At 37.9% G+C, this 19916-nt stretch overlaps 1 protein-coding gene across 27 annotated transcripts in view; it reads right to left on the minus strand.

Moving 5' to 3' along the window:
* Nucleotides 1-19916, minus strand: part of LOC132908360 (ensconsin) — a 202878-nt gene that overhangs the window by 19488 nt on the left and 163474 nt on the right. For all 27 annotated transcript variants that reach the window (XM_060962334.1, XM_060962329.1, XM_060962323.1 and 24 more), the window contains one exon: nucleotides 5143-5211. In XM_060962334.1, the coding sequence (XP_060818317.1) occupies nucleotides 5143-5211 (69 nt within the window). The remainder of the gene's footprint in view (nucleotides 1-5142; nucleotides 5212-19916) is intronic.

Raw genomic sequence — 19916 nt, forward strand, 5'->3', positions numbered from 1 at the left:
TGAGACATTGCATGAACAGGAGGAGTTACCGGTAGAGCGATAGAAACAGGCGGAGAACGTACGCCTGGAAAGCCAAAAGGGGAAACAGGGTGAAAGCGTTTCGACGTTACTGATAATGTTACGGATATAAAGTTCTGTCGGATGCGGTCTGGAAAAAGGAGAGGGTTGTCGATGGAATTCGTGTCAACGGATTACGAAAAAACGAAAGAAAAAGATGGCATATTGAAAGACTGCACTCTAAGTACGACACGTAATTAATATCAATGCTCTACTTTTCATGGGAAGTATCGATTGCGCGTTACCGGAATCAACAACATTTGCATCGAGTCCCTATTAGAAATTCGAGGAACTCGTTGGATATTCGAGTATATAAATCAGAGTGATTATGCGAAAGAGGGAAAAAAAGAGAAAAGATGAAGAGGAAAAAAGTTGCGAAGAAAAAAACTTTCGACGATGATTTTAAATTACAGCGGTCTCGAGTCACAATAGGTTCCGCTTTCCGCGAAAACGGTCGAAAAACGTCGAGAGGCCCTCGGCGGTGGATATACACACGTCGGCTCTGTTAATCTTCCGTCGCCTGGAAGTGAGTCGGAAAACAATGGAAATCCAGCCTTTTCATCGGGTTCCGTAGGCCGCGTTGGAATTGAAATTTCGCTCTGAAGAAACCCAATTGTGGACCGAAAGCTCTGGAATCTGCGATAGTTCCCAGCCATTTCTGAAAGCATTTCCCTTATCTCTACGGGAACGTTTCACTGCAGATTTAGAGCTTCACCGGAAGCTATCAATCTTTCAATGGATACTAGCCCGCAATCTATGATTGCAAACTTATTACTCGATCGAGAACCGATTTTGTCTTCGTACAGCCGATCGTTTCGTTACTTTATCGAAGATTTTAAGTTCGTTGAAAGTTCGATAAGACGCCGAACTTCTCCGACCTTTTCTCAATTCTATGCTCGTCTCGATGAAAAATTAAAACCCCTAATCGTTTGCCAACAATTAAAAGGATGAATCTTTATAAAGTACGAGCTTATGCGAAAATAGGTCGACAAATAACCCTGGCTATGATCGATGCAGTAAAAGGTAAATGCAGTAAAAGGTAAATCCCCTTAAATAAACTATATAAGTTGTGACTATTTAGTTTCTTTTCTGTGTGTTTTTTCTTTTTTTCTTTTCTTTCTCTTCTTTTTTTTTTTTTTTTTTTTTTTTTGACTACCTTCGCGAAGAAGCAATTTCAGAGAGTGCAAATAAAAAGGTACGCGTGTTCTTTAACCGAGCGACAGAAAGACACGCTATTTTCTTCCGTGGAAAAAGAAATGACAAAGAATGCATTGCCAATTGAACACCCGTATACACTAGTCTATTGTTGTTGTCAATAGGAATGCGCTTCGCTGAATCGCTACGTTACAATGCAACGTAACGCTGCATGAAACAACGTAGCGGGTGTTATCTTGGATCTTCAGAAGGTGGAAAATGCATACGTGCACACAAAAGCCTTTTCCCAATCCCCCTTTTTCCCTCTCTTTAGACACCTCTCTTTGGGTAATATTCCGGAATACTTTCACGCAAATTATTTCCAGTTATAATGGCCGCTGGATTCAAAGTTTTTATTCAAAGAGGAAACCAATTTGAGGCAAATAGATATCATATCAAAATGATATCGAACAAATGTATGCATCGAAAATCCTAATTGTGTCCATTCCGAAATTCGGAATTGCTTCAATCATAAATCCATCTTGATAAATAAAGGCAGTGTATAAAAATGTTCCATCGGAGATGTGGAAAACGATAATTCGGTCGTATCGGACTATAACTCGTTGAAATGCGGTTCTTTAGGTCAATATGTTCCTATTTCCGCACTGGCAAGGTCGCAAAAGTATCTCGCAGGCTGTACGTTGAAAAATCTGTCAGTAGATACAGGCAAGGGACTCTGTTAATCTTCCAACGTTAGGAAGTGGGTCGGAAAACAATAGGAATCTGTTCTACCCATCTACCTTGGCGCATCGTTCTTACTATTTTTCTGTGCTCGTGGCACTTCTCGAGTCGACTGCCTCTCCACTTCAACCACCTTTTCTTCTATCCTTGCTCCTTCAGCTATTCCTCTCTTCTGTCGCATCGGTATAATGCTCAAGCTACTTCTCGAGTAATATATACACAATACCAAGAAGTATCCGCTTCTTTTCACGAATACAAGCCAATGATCGGTGATTTATTACGTGTATAAATTAATTTCGCCCTCTTTTAAATAAAATTGGAATTTTATTCGTAGTCTACGTGTATATGTATAAGCTAATTATGTAATATAAAATATAATTACGAATCATGTGAATAAGGTAATTATACGTCACAAATAAATTACGTGTAAATAATGATAAATCGTTACAATACAGTATTATTACAGTACTAAAAAGTAGTTATTACAATTGGATAAATCTAAAGCGATAAAATTAATTTACATAGCCAATTATCATCGGTTGATCCGGCGCTCGAGATTCGTCATTTTTGTTTTTAATGTCATTGCGTTAAGAATCATCCTGCTTTTAATATCTCGTGACGCTCAACGCTGTTCGTTTATTATTTCAATCCAATTCAACGATATCTCATCGACTAGCTAACTATTGAAATTGCAAATTTCAAACATTTAATTTTCCTTCCTGACAATGGGCAACGATTGGAAATTCAACGATTTTAAAAATGGAATGAATCGCACGAATGAGAAAATGCGAGAAACATACGCCTGCGGATGCGAACCCGGTAGCAACGGCCTTGAGCTATGTTAAAGTAGCTTCTATTCGTGGAGCACCCGTGAATTCGTTGAATTCAGTTTCACCCGGTCGGCACACATGTGCACACGTTTAAATGCAATGCGTCGAGTGGCTCGTATTCCATTTTAATGGAGGCTCGCCGGGAGTCTGTCGGTGACGATCGAAATTGTCCTGCTTTCTCATGCTAGCGCCACCAGAGTGTTCTACTAATATTTAACGAGCGAACGAGCCTCGCGTGTGCAACGATTCCGTGCGACTTTGTTTCAGTTTCTGACCTCAAGCACTGATAATTGTCCTCGCGTTTAACACCTGGCTGAATATTCCGCGAGCACACCTCTAATAACGTTATCGGCAAAACAAAATCCTTTAATTTTCCCTACCCCCTCATCTACCACCCCTTTATCGCATCTCCGTGGAAATATCGCGGGTATACAATGTACGAACAGCCAGAGGGTAAAATTTGTATTATGTATGATAAAACACATACAGGTTGACTCCACGGCGCAACCGACGAACTTTAACAGCATGTCCAGAATATTATTTTAAGTAAAAAATGTTACATAATCATGGTTCCATTTATTTAGGTCTGTACTACAGCTTCGTTTAATTGTTTATTTGCAATTCTACGAAATTGCATTTAATTCTACTACGAGCAACCGAGTACTCACGGGTATCCATTTCTATATTGCTTTTAAGAATTGGTTACGTTCCAGTGAAAATATTGCGAAATCGCTCCGGATCCTTGTTCTCAGATATTAGAAAATAGAAATTTATATGCAAGTTTGAAATTTGGATATTGTATATCAAAGTTCAAATTTATTTATGCACTCGTTGGATAACAATAGCATCTTGGTTGCCTGTATAAGGATTAATCTTTTTCTACCAGATGTATCGAATCAAGCGTGCGTGAAATGAAAAACATGATACACATCAGCAGTTGGATAATTAGCATTGTCGATATTCGATGGATGCTGTAAATGGAAACAGGACTACTTAACAATACATGTACATTATGGCTGATTATTACGGATTATATATTAATATATCTTCCATATCCGAAGAACGAACTCGAATCAGCCAATAATGCATGTAACATTTTTACTTGGAATAACATTCTGAACACGCTAACGAAATTTGTTATTCGCCAGGAAACACCCAGTATACGTATAACGATCAATTACCTGAGTTTGCTGCCATGGATCGTTAATCTCTTTGCAGCATTTAACACGCAAAGAGTGGCTCTATTTACATGTGTGTTTCCACTTTGCGGACATTTTTGATTAGAAACGCTTTTGTCGCGATCTGTCGTCGAATCAAAAGTTCGTGCGAGTAAACATTTGGAACAAATCTCTCAAGGCTCACTGGTGGAACGAATTTTTCAAGCTTGTGTACGGTCACTGATATTTCGGTATTCTTCCAAACAAATGCACACGTTATTATCAATTTCATGGACGCTTCTGTCACAGTTGATTAAACTTTTGGCTTTTCGAACGTGAGCTGAGATTTGCGGCGAAGATCAGTCGATAGGATTAAAACGTTATTAAATCCATTTGCCGTTTCACAGTGTGTGCAGATATTGCGTTTGTTATCTGGCGTTGACCAGAAACGCATGGATCCACGATGTGGATTCCACATTCATAGATCGATACGCGCGACGATTTTTTATTCGACTCCACGAGTGCGTCTCGTCGTATGACGCTTTTCATTTTCCACAATGGAAAACGACATCGTTTTTTCTATTTATTTCTGTCAAACTTTCTATGTATTTTTTTTTTCGGTCGTATTTGAATCGCATATTCACCAGATACGTTTCGATTCGAAGATGACGAAGACTGAGTATCATCTTGAAAGACGACCCGATTTCTTAGCTGGATAATTCAGGAGGAAATTATTATATTTCATAACGATCACTCAACCAAATATCTCGTCAAAGCTTTGCTTTACTGTCGCTTTTTAATAGAAAATAACAACGACGAGCTTCGTACCAGTTTATTTGGAACGAACGGCTCCTATTCACGAATTTACAGCCACTGATCAACGAGAAAGACTATCCGTGGCTGTTGTGCGATAGCAGCGTTGCAACAGGAATATTTGCCAGAAGCTTCCGCGATAAAAGGGAAACGAAATGATACTTCTCCGGCGACATGCGATACGAAATCCTAAATGGCCTTTCCTAACTAACACGTATACGTATATATAAGTATGAACGATCATGCATGGAGTGTACAAAATTTTCGTAATATTCGTGGAAACGTGTGCGGACGAGATAACAAGAAAAAGAAGAGAAGCGATATAGCATCGCAACGATTTTGATCGATTGGGTACAGTCGTGCCATGATTCTAATATATCGTGGCGATTCGTCAATTTTTGATTGCTTACCCTTCGTGAGAGAGTGGCGATTGTGTGCAGAACTGGACCTTTGGTTAGTTTCCTCAGAAGCGGCTCCAGCTGTAACAAAATTATTTGTTTTAGTTGACCGACTATTATTACATCGTTCAATATGACGATTCGAGTTTTAGCGCAATTAAAGAGCGATAGGCGGTTTGTATCGATTAAAGTACATGCAAGCCTGATCTTTTATTAATAAGTGCATTAACGTAAATTAACAGTTACAACGACTGTAATATATGTAGATATAAAGACTCGACTGACGTAATCAATCTCTTGAATATTAAAAAAAATATTAATAACATAATAATAATATAATATTATTGTTTTTTACAAAATCTTGCGGTTATGTCACCTATTTTCAAAAGACTATCTTCTATCTACCTTCGAATCTATCAGGTTGTTCATCTTTCAACTATTCCATATTAGAATTCTTTTCTTTCATCGTCAGAACTTATATTTTCCCCATCAGGTGTTCAATTGTTGCTTTTTAAGATGAAGAAACAGACTGTTCAATTTATAATTTTTCAGACGAAAATTCCACCAGAAACTAGCTTACAAAGTAAAGTTTATTACAAATTCTCCGTTGATATTCGGTTTCCTTTTCACCCTGTTAGGTCGCATGTCTCTAAATGTCGTCAAGTGCTATGCTTGCGTCGACCACTCGTGGCTAACTATTCATCAAAGTTACTCATAAAAGAGAGAGAGAGAGAGAGAGAGAGAGAGAGAGAGAGAGAGAGAGATCGTAGAGAATAGCTGCCTTTATGCCAGAGCATCCATTGACTCTGCATATAAGGCTAACTATCACGATGCCTGCGTCTTTCGCCCACGTTGCTAACAAGCTTATTAACTGTGTCTTCATTAATCCCCTCTCTCTCCAAGCTGCTAATAAACACTTTCAACAGAGAAATTCAGCTTTCCGGCAGACAGACCGCGAGCCACGTTCCAATTATTTTTCCACCATGTGAAATTAGCCATGTAAATATCGTCGGGAACGTTTTTACGCAACCTGCGCGCTAGTTTCGTTTTTATATATCGTATGTACGTATATTGTAAGCTGATGAAACGGTTACCCAACGACGTAACAGTTTTCACTCGTCACTTTCTCCGCTGCGTTCTTCCATTGTGAACGCCTGAACGTTGCTCTCGATCGGTAATCGTCGCAAATCATTTCCAAGTACTCTGCCAATTTCTATTTGCTAAACATTTTGCTCGTGTTATACAAGGCACTTGTACATTCTATCTAGATCGCCGCTGTTTATGCAAATTCATAGTTTTATACATTATATACTTGAAGAAGTGGAATTTCAATAGAGACTTCTCACTCGTTAAATATCAGTAATTGTGCATCGCACAAGAGGAGGCACATTGAAAGGAATACGCAGATCTGATTGACTACATCCTAGTAAAACTTATTTTCTTCGATGTAATTTTTAAAACAAAGAACGCGTTATTTTCCTTATTAACCAAGATAAACAAACACATGTATAAATACATATATGTACTACAAATTACATAGAAGGGAAACATACAGACTATGTCTCTTGCTTTCATGCCTTGAGTGCTATTTCTTTGAAGGACGTACAATATTTTAAAAATCTTATACGTGTATAGTAATTTTTACATATTACATGCATTCTCTATGCCATATATCAAAATAAATACATAAAAATTCCAAATCTGGCTGTACCATGCAAAGAATCCATACTACTCTCCCCACCACAAAGTTCTCTTTAAAAAAGATACTACAATCATTATATTTTCTTAAAGCGTTAAATACAAGCCTCTGACTAGAAGATAGCTGTCGAAGCCGGTGGTTTAAAGGTTTGTAGCGTATAATAACGTAATTTCGTTGAACAGGTTACACTTCGCGGGTCATTTCTCTGGCAATCGATTCGGGGTTTCGTACTCGTTCACGCGTGTATATCGCTGGCGAAAACGATCCGCTGACGCGTTCAACATTTTGCACATCGTCCAAGGGTGTGTTGTACGTACAGCGAAATCAGAAAGCGGTCAATTGAGCGGGCTACCATGGATACGAGTTGTTCGATTCAATCGATCTCGATCGTTTGTGAAACGAGCTTCTCCGCATAGCGTAGCACACTGCATAAACTCCGTGTAATCGCCAAGGATTTTGTCGCTAAAAGTTAATTATGCGATTTTGTGCCATGCTCGCGCAAGTTAATAGTCTGTTAGGCGATTCAGCGAACATTAAACATTAATTAATTTCCGTTCTGGCCGTGGCCATGTCGATGTAGCCATCATGGTGAAACCACCCCCTTTATAAAATTCCCATGAAACGGGAAAGCCTCGTTCTTGTCCATTGAAATTTCGTTACCAAAGACACGACGTTCATCGATGACCATACAGAAATAGGTTAGTTTATCGAAAATGAACCACGTTAGTCGAACAACCCTTTTGTATACAAATGGAGAGCAGGTGGAAACGATATAATGTGATTATAAATTAGAATTTTAAGAGAAAACCGGTCGGTATAGCCGTGTCGAGTATGCAGCACATTTTGCGTAGACAACTTGAATTTTGTACTGCAAAAACTATCTGCGAATTAATATTCTTACAATCTTTCATCGAATCTATATGGAATTAAGTACTTCTCATTTCTTACTGAACAACAGTTGTCAAGAATTGTATTAACAAAAATTGAAGGGCTCATAATAGAAACAACCTTGGACTTTGTCCATGCTTGTACTTTTCCAAGAAAATACTAGAAGATTTTTGTGTCTTTAAGTTCTGTTGTTTAATAGATGTCAATCCTTCTTAATAAGATATTGACTGTACCATACATTTGCTATAAGTGTATTTGTACTTATATCGTAGAAGAATTGCATTTTATTAAATCATGAAGTTATGGGTCTCGTGACATAGGCTGTTTTAGCAAAACCAGTTCATTTTCCTTGGACAATAAGTCAAGATCAATCATATCGATTCTACCATGTTGTGAGTTTTGCTTTTGTCAGCTAGAACCTAAAATCAAAAACGTGGAGAAACTTGACGACGACACATTTTGTTACGAGTCTCTCAATTAACTTGTAGTTATCGAAGATTAGGATGCATGGTTTTAAAAGGAACAGCAAGAAACAATTCTTGCAGAGATCCTTAAACTCTCCACAAATGTCTCCGGCTAATGTTTCAATATTCAAAAGTAACTCCTGATTTTATCACCACGCTATATCGTTTCCACATATAGGATCTGCATGCAGGTGAGCTCTGCGGTCGAACACGACGGCGAACTTCGACATTTCTATCCTTGGCCAGTTCTTCTCTGCCATTATCCGGGGAAGTTCGCCAAGTCAGTGGCGTGGAAGTCACCTGCGTCGTGAACGACGAAGGAGATTGATCATTTCGTCGAGGGATAAATCGATTGGCCGGAAATTGACGGAGAATTTAACGAAATATTATCCTGAGTGATAGTCCATAAATAAATTTGTACTTGGAAAGGACCAACTAACAACTAGTTTCCCAGGACAGATTAATAATACAATTCGTCCTGATTATAATTTCCCACGTATCACATATCTGGATAGAGTTCAGGGTGGATATATAAAAACATTCGTGTATAATCGGGGCATTCGTCTATTTGCTATGAATCCCTTTGATGATGCCAATTTTGCTTCTCGACAATTCCCTCGTTAATGATTGTGACAATTGCTCGTGTTATTATGTTAATTCGTTGAATAAACTGCTAGAATTTTCATCAACACTAGGGTAACAGCTAAGTGACCGTTTAACCTAAATATGCGTGTTATTCTAGCAGAAGTACGATGGAGGATAATTTTTGTATCTATTCTAAAAATTTTAGAAATGTTGTTATTATTTCCCTCGAACAGTTGGGGTACTAAATTAATAAAAAACAATAATACAACAATTTAATTGATATATGCAATTTTAAGTCTTTCGATTGAAATATTAAATTAACGATAGACTAAACTTTGGTTTATATACATTTAATTTAAATTCCAAAGAGAAGAGAAATGCTGTTTCCTTTAAAAACATCGTAAACAAGAAACTCAGGATATCTGAGTAAAATCATAAGTTAAGCGTTCTAAATGCTGCTGCAATAGCACGGAGAACTTTGTTATCCTGGCGCTTAATACATCGTCGAAACGAACGTACAGATAGCAGCCAAGTTTCTGGAACTTGAATGCACTCGTTCGACTGTGCAACCATGGATTTCCTACCGGGAGCTATCAAAAATATTTGCTGGCACGTCTGCGGAGGAATTAACGCGTTGCAGCTATTACGCGAGGGCGTAAATGATGCCGGCGTAAATTGGAACTGGGCTAGGCCACGATAATGACTCGACTCTCGACGCGTTAAATATTACCAACACGATGCTACAAGGAACTTTACAGCAGCCAATGAAATTTAAAAATTTATGTACTTCTTCCAGATGAGTTTCTTGATTTACGGATCGCGACACACTAGACATTCGGTTATTCGGCCCAGCTTTAGCAGACTGCGATCTTGGTTTGGATTAGGGATCGTCATCAAACTTGTAAACTTAAAGAAAACGTTAACTTAGAATTCTATTCCTTCAGAAAACTTTTCAGCGAAGTACGTATTGAAGTAAAGAAAATTACCATTGGTATTTCAGAGCGCTAATTTCGAAATCAATAAGAGCAGGAAATTTATTATGGATAGAAAAATGGATCCAAACTTTTGACCAGTATTAATACACCAACGCACCAATATATATATATAAAATAATGAACATACATGTTTTTCATTAACTGGTAAATGATAACAAATATATATTGCCGCAGCAACTAGTCAGAGGTGTTCAGTTCCATACAAGTCGGATAAGCGAGACTCCACTGAATCCCTAGACAAATGGAAATCGACGTCGAACGAAGTAGGGAGACTTTAAAGAAAAAATCGTTTTATCGAACTCGGCTCTTTAGCTGAGTTTCTCGTCTAAGCGCTCGTCGCCCCTTTCTTCGTCTTCGTATCCTTTGAGAAATCGTTCTTCGGTCGATCTCCCATCCACCGTACGGAGATCCAAGCTATTAAAACGTCACTATCGTGGATCGCCGTGGCACGATAATGAAAACTGAGAGCTCGTAATTCCGACGAAGGCTCGGCAGTAATTTCAATGGATGGATGAAGGAGATTATTACTCGTGCGAGCGAACAAGCCGCCATTACTCGTCGGCGTGGCTCAAGTCGCGCGAATGGTTGTCTCTTAAGAGAGTATCCTCGTCAGAAGGATAACCGGGTGGCACAGTACGGCGTGGCATGCAGTGGACAAAAATCGAAATAATCCACTGTTCGATGATATTATCCGTTTGTAAGTAAATAATATAAAAGATGTAAAGAGTAATTCCACAAAAAGTCGACAGAGAACTGGTAAACGTCGTTTGCACATCAAAATCTAATCACTTGAAAATTACTCGTTCGTTATACATTCTTGTTTGTTAATTCTTCTTAATTAGTGTTTGTTACACTTTAAATATGGAAAATTATAGTAAAGATACGTATAACTTTAATTGGCAATTTAAAAATTTCTGTCTCTCTTTAAAGTGCGATTTAAAAAGAATGGTTCAAACCATCCTGCAATTTTGATTGTTCTGCGTCAGAAAGATATTGTATTACATTACTACATAATCCTTTTCCGCTACAAACTGGTACACTGCGCGTTCTTTATTTCTTTCAGTGAAATCCACTCGTAATCTCGACTTGCATCAAGAGTGAATTTCTGATCACATTTGTTCCGAGAAAAGTTTAAAAGTTACACAAAAACTCTGTTCTTTACTAAATGTCAGTACAATATCTGACAGAACAGAATGGAAGTATAAATTATTTCTACATAACACTTATGCAAAAATGGAGAGATTTACTCAAACGATATCGTGTGTAGTTAGACAAAGAAACAAATATTCAAGCTGTTTCAACTGAGCTAGGAAGAGGGAAAAATACTAACAAAGATTTGATAAACAGACTTTTACCCACCTCGGGTCCTCTGATTATTAAATTTCAGGAAAATGTACACATTCAGATTATATGCATTTCTTTTTTATCTTTGTCCCAAATCCTCATTCGAATGCTACACTGTGGAACGTGAGAACGTGGGCTGCGAACGAGGCGAACGTGGGCTGCGAACGTGCGAACGTTGCCTGCAAACGTGCGAACATAGTCCGTGAATTGTGATTTTTGCCCAAAATCCTCATTCAAATGCCGCACTGTGGGTGGGTGAAACTTTTCTCGAAGGTAGCATCACGTTTTATCAACCGTTCATTACGTCCATGTTCACAATGAAAAGCGTTAAAACTTCCTTTTGTCTGGATGCATTCTCGAAGAATGGAAATTAATGTCGGCGCCCAGTATAGGTAGATTCATTTACTGCAATGAATAATACGGCAACAGCACGATACACGAGTCATCTTTTTGAAAGGGTCGTTCATGTGCAATTTGTGTTTATTCAATTTGGACATTCATTATCAGTCGAAACCGGCTGATTGTTTCAGCAAGAATATAACGAATAACGAAACAATATTGGACAAATAATGTCGATCGAAATGGTTTCGGCAATAAAACGTTTTCGACGAGAATAACGCGATAGGAATGAAACTGGTCCTTGAAAAAGAAAAAAACAGTTTTATAGCTGTTAAACGGCCCGATGGTGATGAAAGCGTTGGGTTTGTAGTCGAGGATGCATCGTGTCACTTTAAAAAGAGATGTACCGGTTGGTATGAACACGTCAAAAATCGAATCGAATCCACCGAGGAAATTGATATCACTTTCACGTGTGAACGCATAAAGGAAACAACGAGTAGAGTGGCATGGAATCGGCGTAAAACACGGTAGAAAGATCACAGAGTAGTATAAGAGAACACTCAGAGGAATAAACACGATACACGAAGCCACTCGTATAACGAGCACGTTCGTTTCAACTTCTGGTCTCCGCATGAACACCCTTGCGAAGCATTTTGGCGGTGCTAAATAATCTTCTGATTTACTGCCTCGTGCCGCGAATAGCAAATAATAGTCACCTCGCGTTGCTCCAGTTCGCTTTTGCGCGAAGCACACGAACGGCGCTTCTGACGTTCTACCTTCCGGAATTAATATCCCGCTACGAGGATGTTTAACGACACTGAAATAATTTGGTGAAATTAAAACTTTCCTTTGCCCCTTGTTCGTTTTCGCTCCCGTGCGCGAACTGAACTACGCGTATCTGCTGCCAAGAGCTTCAAGTCAACATTTAGGTATTTGACTCTTTTTTTTTTCTTTTTTGTGTCTCGCGCAATCAACGTCTCTCGAATTTTTACGAATCAGAAAATGCAAAATATTCCAATTCTCATACAGTGACTGGAAATCGTGAAATTATATTAGACTGTTAAAAATGTTCGTAGCGCGTTTGGCAGTTGATATACAGTAGCACAAAAAGTTTAACTATAAATGGTTGGATGCCATAATTTTATAAAATGTAATTGTATTGTATTGATGAAAGCAATAAATATAATATATTTTGTAGAGCAGACGACTGCCAGAAACGTGATGAAATATATCTAATACAAAAGCTACTACACACAACTATACACACAAATAAATTACTTAGCAACTTTAAAATTACAATTTGTCTACTACTGTATTTGATGGATTTCGAGAAAGCACGATCAAATGAAATACCAAGTTTTATCTCTTTACTTACAAAGTTTTCAGTCTTTAACGAGTTGACGCTGAGTTTCGTGTATCGAGGAAGATTAGGAAAAAACATGAATTTTACCAGAAATGTATAATTTCGTACATTGTACGTAACATAGCCACACTCATTTATTCTGGCGCTTACTTAAACGAAGCAAAATCTACTTGAAGAATTTCATTGTTGAACAGAATTTATCGATAAGTAGTTGTTTGAGAGAGAACTGATGAATAGCGGAGAAAGAAATATTTGAACAGTAGAAATAAACGTGCGAATGAACAAAGAAGAAATACAGTAATAAATAAATACAGTATATAAAACACTTCATGTTGACCTAACTTTAAGAAGCGATCAGCAAAAAGCTATAATTTTCACGTAGGCAAGTTGATACACTTTTTACAATATACTCTCAATAACTGCTTTTTAATAAATGAACTATCCCTTTGTGAATCACTTTCATTGTGCCCGTGGTAAAAAAAACGTCCTTGGTTATAACAAATTTCACTTTAATTTTCACTGTATATTTACATGTTCCAACACTAATAGCATGGAAACACTTTCAATTTCAAATTGAAAGAATCTAGAAAAGAATTAAAAAGAAAATTGTTCGAATATAACAATCTAAAGAAGAGGCAACGAAGTGTTTCACGAAGCCCATAAATGTCAGTTAAAGCCGATCCTTGGTGATCCTGGTCGAGCAGCAAGCTCGTAATTCTCGTGGCACGACAACGGCTCGCGCTCCATAAATTCCTGTCGTAGACAAAAGGATCTCTTACGGTGTACCCGAGGTGATCTTGCCTCGTCGAATCTGCATTCGCGCGGTTCGAATTTACAAAGCCACGGCCACGGCGAACTATCGAATGTCGCAATGTGTTCCGCAGCGGTGGCCCGTTAATGCAAGTGTCGCATGCACGCTATCGCGCGTCGCGAGAAAATTTATTGGGGCCAACGAATGCAATCGTCGCGTTCTCTTCGTCGTTTCTCTCTCTGTCTCTCTCCGTGAACATCGAACCTAGCGTGCCGTCCAATTAGTTGCGATTATTTGTCCAAGAAGACGCATAGACGCAATGTGAGAAAAACTGTTGCAGATGTAATACAAGACGATGCCGAGTTCAAATTTTAATATCAGAATTGTAGAAATTAAGATCGCAATTAGCGAAAGTACCTTAAAGAAGCGCTTTCGTTAGAATGAGTTAAATGTGGCCAAAACTCTGATGACGCTTGTATCTTGCATGACATTCTATACATTCCTTTACATTGTAATCTTGAATTATTTTGCATAAGAATAATGGTAAAATGTAAGAATGAAATGATTCGATAAATCTTATGCGCATGAGTATTCTGAATGTTTATAAGACAAATATATTTTTAATGAATTTAAGAAAACATGAAAATATGTTTCTCAAAATTGTCCCTTTGGAAAATTCCAGTTTGGAGAAACATCAAAACTCCCAATTCCGCGAAACATACTATAGGTATAGTTACTAATGCTCTTAAAGTACTGTTAATTTCAAACATTTCTGCTGATCTGAAATCCGCAACAAAATTATCGATTCATTGATTGTAGGTCCATCGTGTAGGTAGATCATCGTCCATAGTCAATATTCACAGATAACGTACAAGGGTTCAATATGAATCCAATAACACGAACAGTACCACGAATATGAACACGTTGCAGCGACTAGTTAATTCTTCGTCGTTTCATTTCCGGATTGTAAAGGGGGGCGGAGGGGGGCGAGTCCATTTGCTCGTCGTTACGGAGTGTCGTGATTATTCCGACGTGACGTCTGCTTTGACCGCGCTCGTCCACGACCTACGCCTCGAATACGTTTCAGGGATGGCCAAGCAAATACCAACCAGTTAACTAGTTGGCAAACATAGACTAATACGCTTACTAGGGTGTTAACTAAACTCGCAGCCCTCGTAAATGCTCCATTCTATCTAGCCAAGATACACACTTTTCCGATGCCTCGAAGTGACTCGTAGTACTCGTAATCGATGATTAATTCCTAACTAAATCCTTTCCATCGAACCTGGAGAACAGAATTTTGTTCCTATTTCAAACGTCATCCACGAGGCTGTTTGTACTTTATCTTTAGTTGAAACGTTTTATGTTTATAAATACAGTAGGTATAACTGAAGAAATCTAAATAGAGATATGCTTCGTTTATTAAATTTTATAAATTTCGTTTTGAATATTCTGTTCGTCCCAATCGTGGTACACTGGACTTGAGAGAAGTTTTTCACATAAAAATAAATTGAAAGCGTAGAATTGCACGTGACGCTTTAATTAAAAAAAAAAAAAAAAACAAAATAGGAAATTTTTCGATTACACGTGTACTTCAGTTGCCGAAAATTGGCCTCAGTTCGTATTGATATTTAGTAACATGAAAACAATGTTAAAATGAACAATACTATCTGCTTCCTGCTGTTATTACTATCTTGCTTAATGAAACTATTCTTATATAAAGAGAAGCATACAGTGCTTACACGTGTACTTGGCAGAATTTCACATCTTTCCGATTAAGATTAATTCGTGCATGAGAAATTATTTTCTGTCTAATAATATCACTACGACATCCTATACATATAATCTTATGCGCTATTTGCATTCTATACATTTCTGCATGTACTTTTAAATTCCTTAGAAATGCAGAAATATGCGCAGTCCATTTATGAACATTATTGAGAAACTGATCTTAAAATTCAAGTATGGAACAGAGAGTAAAATGAATTATCCTTCATCGGTTTCAAGGGTTGAAATCGAGACAGACCGTACTCATGGCTTTTATTATCAACAAGTGTCCTCTGCAGCTTTTTTTAACGAATCAATAAAAACACGTTTTCCGACCAACAAAACTGTTTTGCCCTCAGAGACAGATGATTCATTGAACGATCACGCGCTTTGAGCAACAATTATATTGGTCGTGGAAGAGAGCTCTCTTTCCATTCGAGAACATTCGACTTTATCGCGAACGAGATTGATTTCAATTAAACACGTGTCCTATATTTCGGAGGATGAAGAAGTATTGACAAGCGACGGCAAAGCACTAGAGAATTCTATCGAGTTCGTAGTCAGCGAAAATTAATCGATTCGGCCAACGGCTAACTTGCGGTAACATTTTTTCCTCAAAGCAATATTTTTTTCTCGTCCCATAAAGGTATGAACGTTACGCGGCAATATTCTGTAACACGCAACCATTTGCAATTTAATATCGACTTATCGTATCGAGTATTTTTACTGGTGTAATTCTTACCTCGTCAATAATGCTGCTACCTTTAAACCGCCAATCAGATACTAGCCGTGTTGATGATTATAGTAATTTTAAATAATCAGCATATTTAAATATGGATGGTCATCGATTAGTTAAATTAATTTCGTAATAACAGAGCTGTTGAATGTTAAAAAGAAGAAAAAAGAAGGGGAGAAGGAAGTAATACGGCGATTCTTAAGCAAAGTTCAGATCACGACGCCAACTTAAATCTAAACGAGCATTAGTTGGTTTATCAGACGCGCAGGGAGTTAATTAGCCTTCGAAATCGAGATAGGGGAAGAAAACGGCAACTGCTTGCCCTTCTACGCCCTAGGCGTCCGGTTTAATTATCGAGGACGTACTCTCTTTCTGAAAATCCGCTTAAGTCACAATACTTAAATCTACGGCACGTGCACGCGAACGACCAAACTCTTCTTTCCCTTTTTAAATTGAATTATCGACGAACTTGGTCGATCGAGTTTCCAGGAGGGAAAACGGAGAAGATTTAACACTAGATGTTAATCTTTAAAAATGATTGCTTTGGAAGCAACGATAATTCATCGCATATCTGAAAAAAACCAACGTTTATCACGTAGGAGACTTTTCGAACGGGAGATATATGTTTCCTGTTGTACGAAACCCAGAGCGCGAAAAGTTGGAATCAAATAAAAAGTTTGTCTTAATATAACAGAAAACAATGTGTATTTTATTTTATTTTTAAGTAACAGAAGCATAAAATGTTCTTTATTAAATCTATAGAATAACGTAAAGCGGAAAGGCAGTTCCATCGACATCGCTTTATGGTTTTTCTTTCCATTAGAGACTTCCTTTGCCGGATGAATCTCCTTCAGCTTCAGAATTTGCGTGTTCTCCATTCGTAAATTCGGAATTGTTTCCTCAAGAAGCGTTTCTTTTCCATTGTTATCTTCCAAATCGCGTTACACGACGCTAGTAGCAATTTTATGATCGCGTTAGACAGAATCCTACTCTACGGAGAAAATCTGACCTGGATTTCGAAAAAAAAAAGAAAAAAAAAAAGAAAAAAGGAGAAAAGAGACAGACACTCTTGGCAAAGCTATCCAACATTCCCATGACAACTTCGCGTACGTCACTAATCAACAGACGACCAATGACGTCTCCTGTTAACCAATGAATATGCGTCGCAACAGTAATCAACAGGCAGAGAGTGTATCGCAGTTGATCGATGAGCCTGTTCGTCGAGTAATTAATCCGAGATTCAACCGGTGTTGTCGTTTTATGATCGACGACTGGGCGGCTTCTGCGAACAGAATTTTTTCAAGAAGACAGACACTGAAAAAGAATCGGATGACCACGATCGTCATTAACGCGCGAAAACAGGCGAGAGTGTAACCGCAAAGCGAGCTCGGTGACGCTATTATCGCGAAAAATAAGGATGACACTTACAACAGTCCTTCTGTCGGACTGCATTAATTGAACGGCTCGCTGACCATCGAGACAGCAATAAAATGAGTCGGTTATTATCGGGTTTCTTGGAGAGGCAATGAGAGCAAAGAATATCGTAATCAACGACCAAAAAGAAGTATCGCTGTCCGATCGAACATTCGTGTTCGCGTGCGTTCAAATGATAGGCCCGGCTCTGATTAAACCTCCCTTTTATCATAGTCAGGTAAACGCGGCGTGATGTGGTGCAAGGTACCGTAATGCACAGCGCTTAATACCACTGTAGTTGAATTTAATTGTAGGACATAGAGTGTTGCACTTAAGTTGGTCTGGCGATATCTTTAAAACGATTATAGGGAAGAATGTTGCTAGATGAAATTAAGTGGTTCAGAGTCTGGTATAGTATGTACTAATTAATTAGTTTTACGTTTTTGTGTAAATGTATAATTTTCTAAATTTTATCTCGTAATTTTTTATGTGTTTTTTATTCTCCGAAAAAAATAGGCTAAGGTACTCTTGGGATTATTAATTTAAAAGTTATTACAGTTCGAGGTCTATTAAATTGTTTTTACTTATCACAGACTATCTAAATGTTTGCATAATTTTCTATTGCTCCTGAAATACTTGTTCATTTTTTTCTTCAAGTCACTTAAGACACGAATTGTGCTCCTTTCGCACCTTTTAATCGTTTTTGTAACGTATGAGTGAATGTACCGATTATAATATACAAAATATACAAGGTGCAATTTAAAAGAACCTGCAGTTAATTACACCTTACAGGTATACCCGAGAAATATATGCTTCATTCTGAGTCATTTAATTTCACTTTATAATATTCGCTTCTGTCTGTAACAGTTTTAAAAACTCCTATAACTGTATTTATATGTTATATATAAACATCGTATACACGAAACACTTGACACACACCACTGCATCTTTTACCTCGATCTTTGGTACGAAGATTAAATTCAGTTCAATTATGTATCAGCGATTCGTCTCGATTTCCTTAATCGGAGCTTCTTTCCGCATCCAGCTTGCCATCTGACTAAGACTTTCATGTTATGATCAATGCATAGGAATTCGTAATGACAACTACAGTTCCTACGGCCAGCTCGTCTTTAATTGCCACAATGTGGCACGCGATCTTTGCCGTCTCTCGGCGACTCGTAAAGCGGAACCTAAAACGAAGGAAGATGACTCGTCACGACTGCCATGACATTTATATATGCCGAGGAAGCATCGCGCGTAGCGTACGATAATAAATTGCGGCTGCTGGCAAGAACAGCAAGATTCTCGTCTTGCGAGATGCAACTTTTTCGGCGTCGTCTCGCTGGTTACTTGCGCTCAACCGATTCCTCGCGCACCGATTGTAATTTTAAATTTCCCCGATGCAACGGGACATGCGATTAAAGTTTTTTTGCAAGTTCCACGGAAGAAAGAAAAAGCAGGCTGCCTCCGCGAGTGATTTTCTTCGCACACGCCATCGTGGCTTGTGAAACTTTAATAAGAACAGTTGGAACTTTGTTCTTCGGAGTTGTAGATGGTCTGATCTTGATCGTATCACCATGACGACTTAATTCGCCTCCATTTTGTTCTGCTTACTCATGTTGCGTTCCTTATAAAACTGTGAATACAAACGAGATTATGTGGATATCACGATGAAAGTGCGCTACGTTTCATGATGCGTTATGCAGACGAGATCTTCGGTTTTACTGATTAACAGTTCGAGGAAAGTGAAGGCAAATTCATCTTCGTTATGTTTAATTATACCTAAAGTTAAAGAGAAAGTTTAAGCCTCGATTTAAATCAGCCAAAATGGGATAATTTCCTTTCCATGATACGCCACACGTGAGCGTTTCTATTAAAAACAACGGTAGTCAAAATGATCAATTGATGATACTGTATGTTTACAATGTCGCATTTTTAGAACTTTGAATAGTTTTTTTTTAAATAAGATATGAATCTCTTTCCTTTTAATTATACAAGTATATAATATAAGTTCAGAAAGCATAAACTGGGATATAGAGGAAAGTCAAGATATTATAAATATTACCTTTTTCAATTTGGCTCAGAATTTGTTCACGTTGATGTTACTTCGTTACGAAAAATGAACTTACAAAAATTACGCGTTTATTAATTGTTTACCAAAAGAATAGAATTAAAAAGTTACAAAAAGTGAAAATGTCGATTCAGTTTCTAAGATCTTTACCATGTCGAATCATATTATATCAAATTGTCATACCAAAAGTTATAAATTTAGGTCGATAATTCTAGAGTCAATCTCTGATAAACCGATAACCAAGAAGATAAGAAGCCTTATTCGTTCAGATATATCACACACTATACGTCATCCAGGAACAAAGTTTATTGCCTCGGAGACTACAAACGTCTAGGTGACGAGCATAAAATCTCGCATGAACCCCCAACAGA

The sequence above is a fragment of the Bombus pascuorum genome, chromosome 6, assembly GCF_905332965.1.
Source record: "Bombus pascuorum chromosome 6, iyBomPasc1.1, whole genome shotgun sequence".
Classification (NCBI taxonomy): Eukaryota; Metazoa; Arthropoda; class Insecta; order Hymenoptera; family Apidae; genus Bombus; species Bombus pascuorum.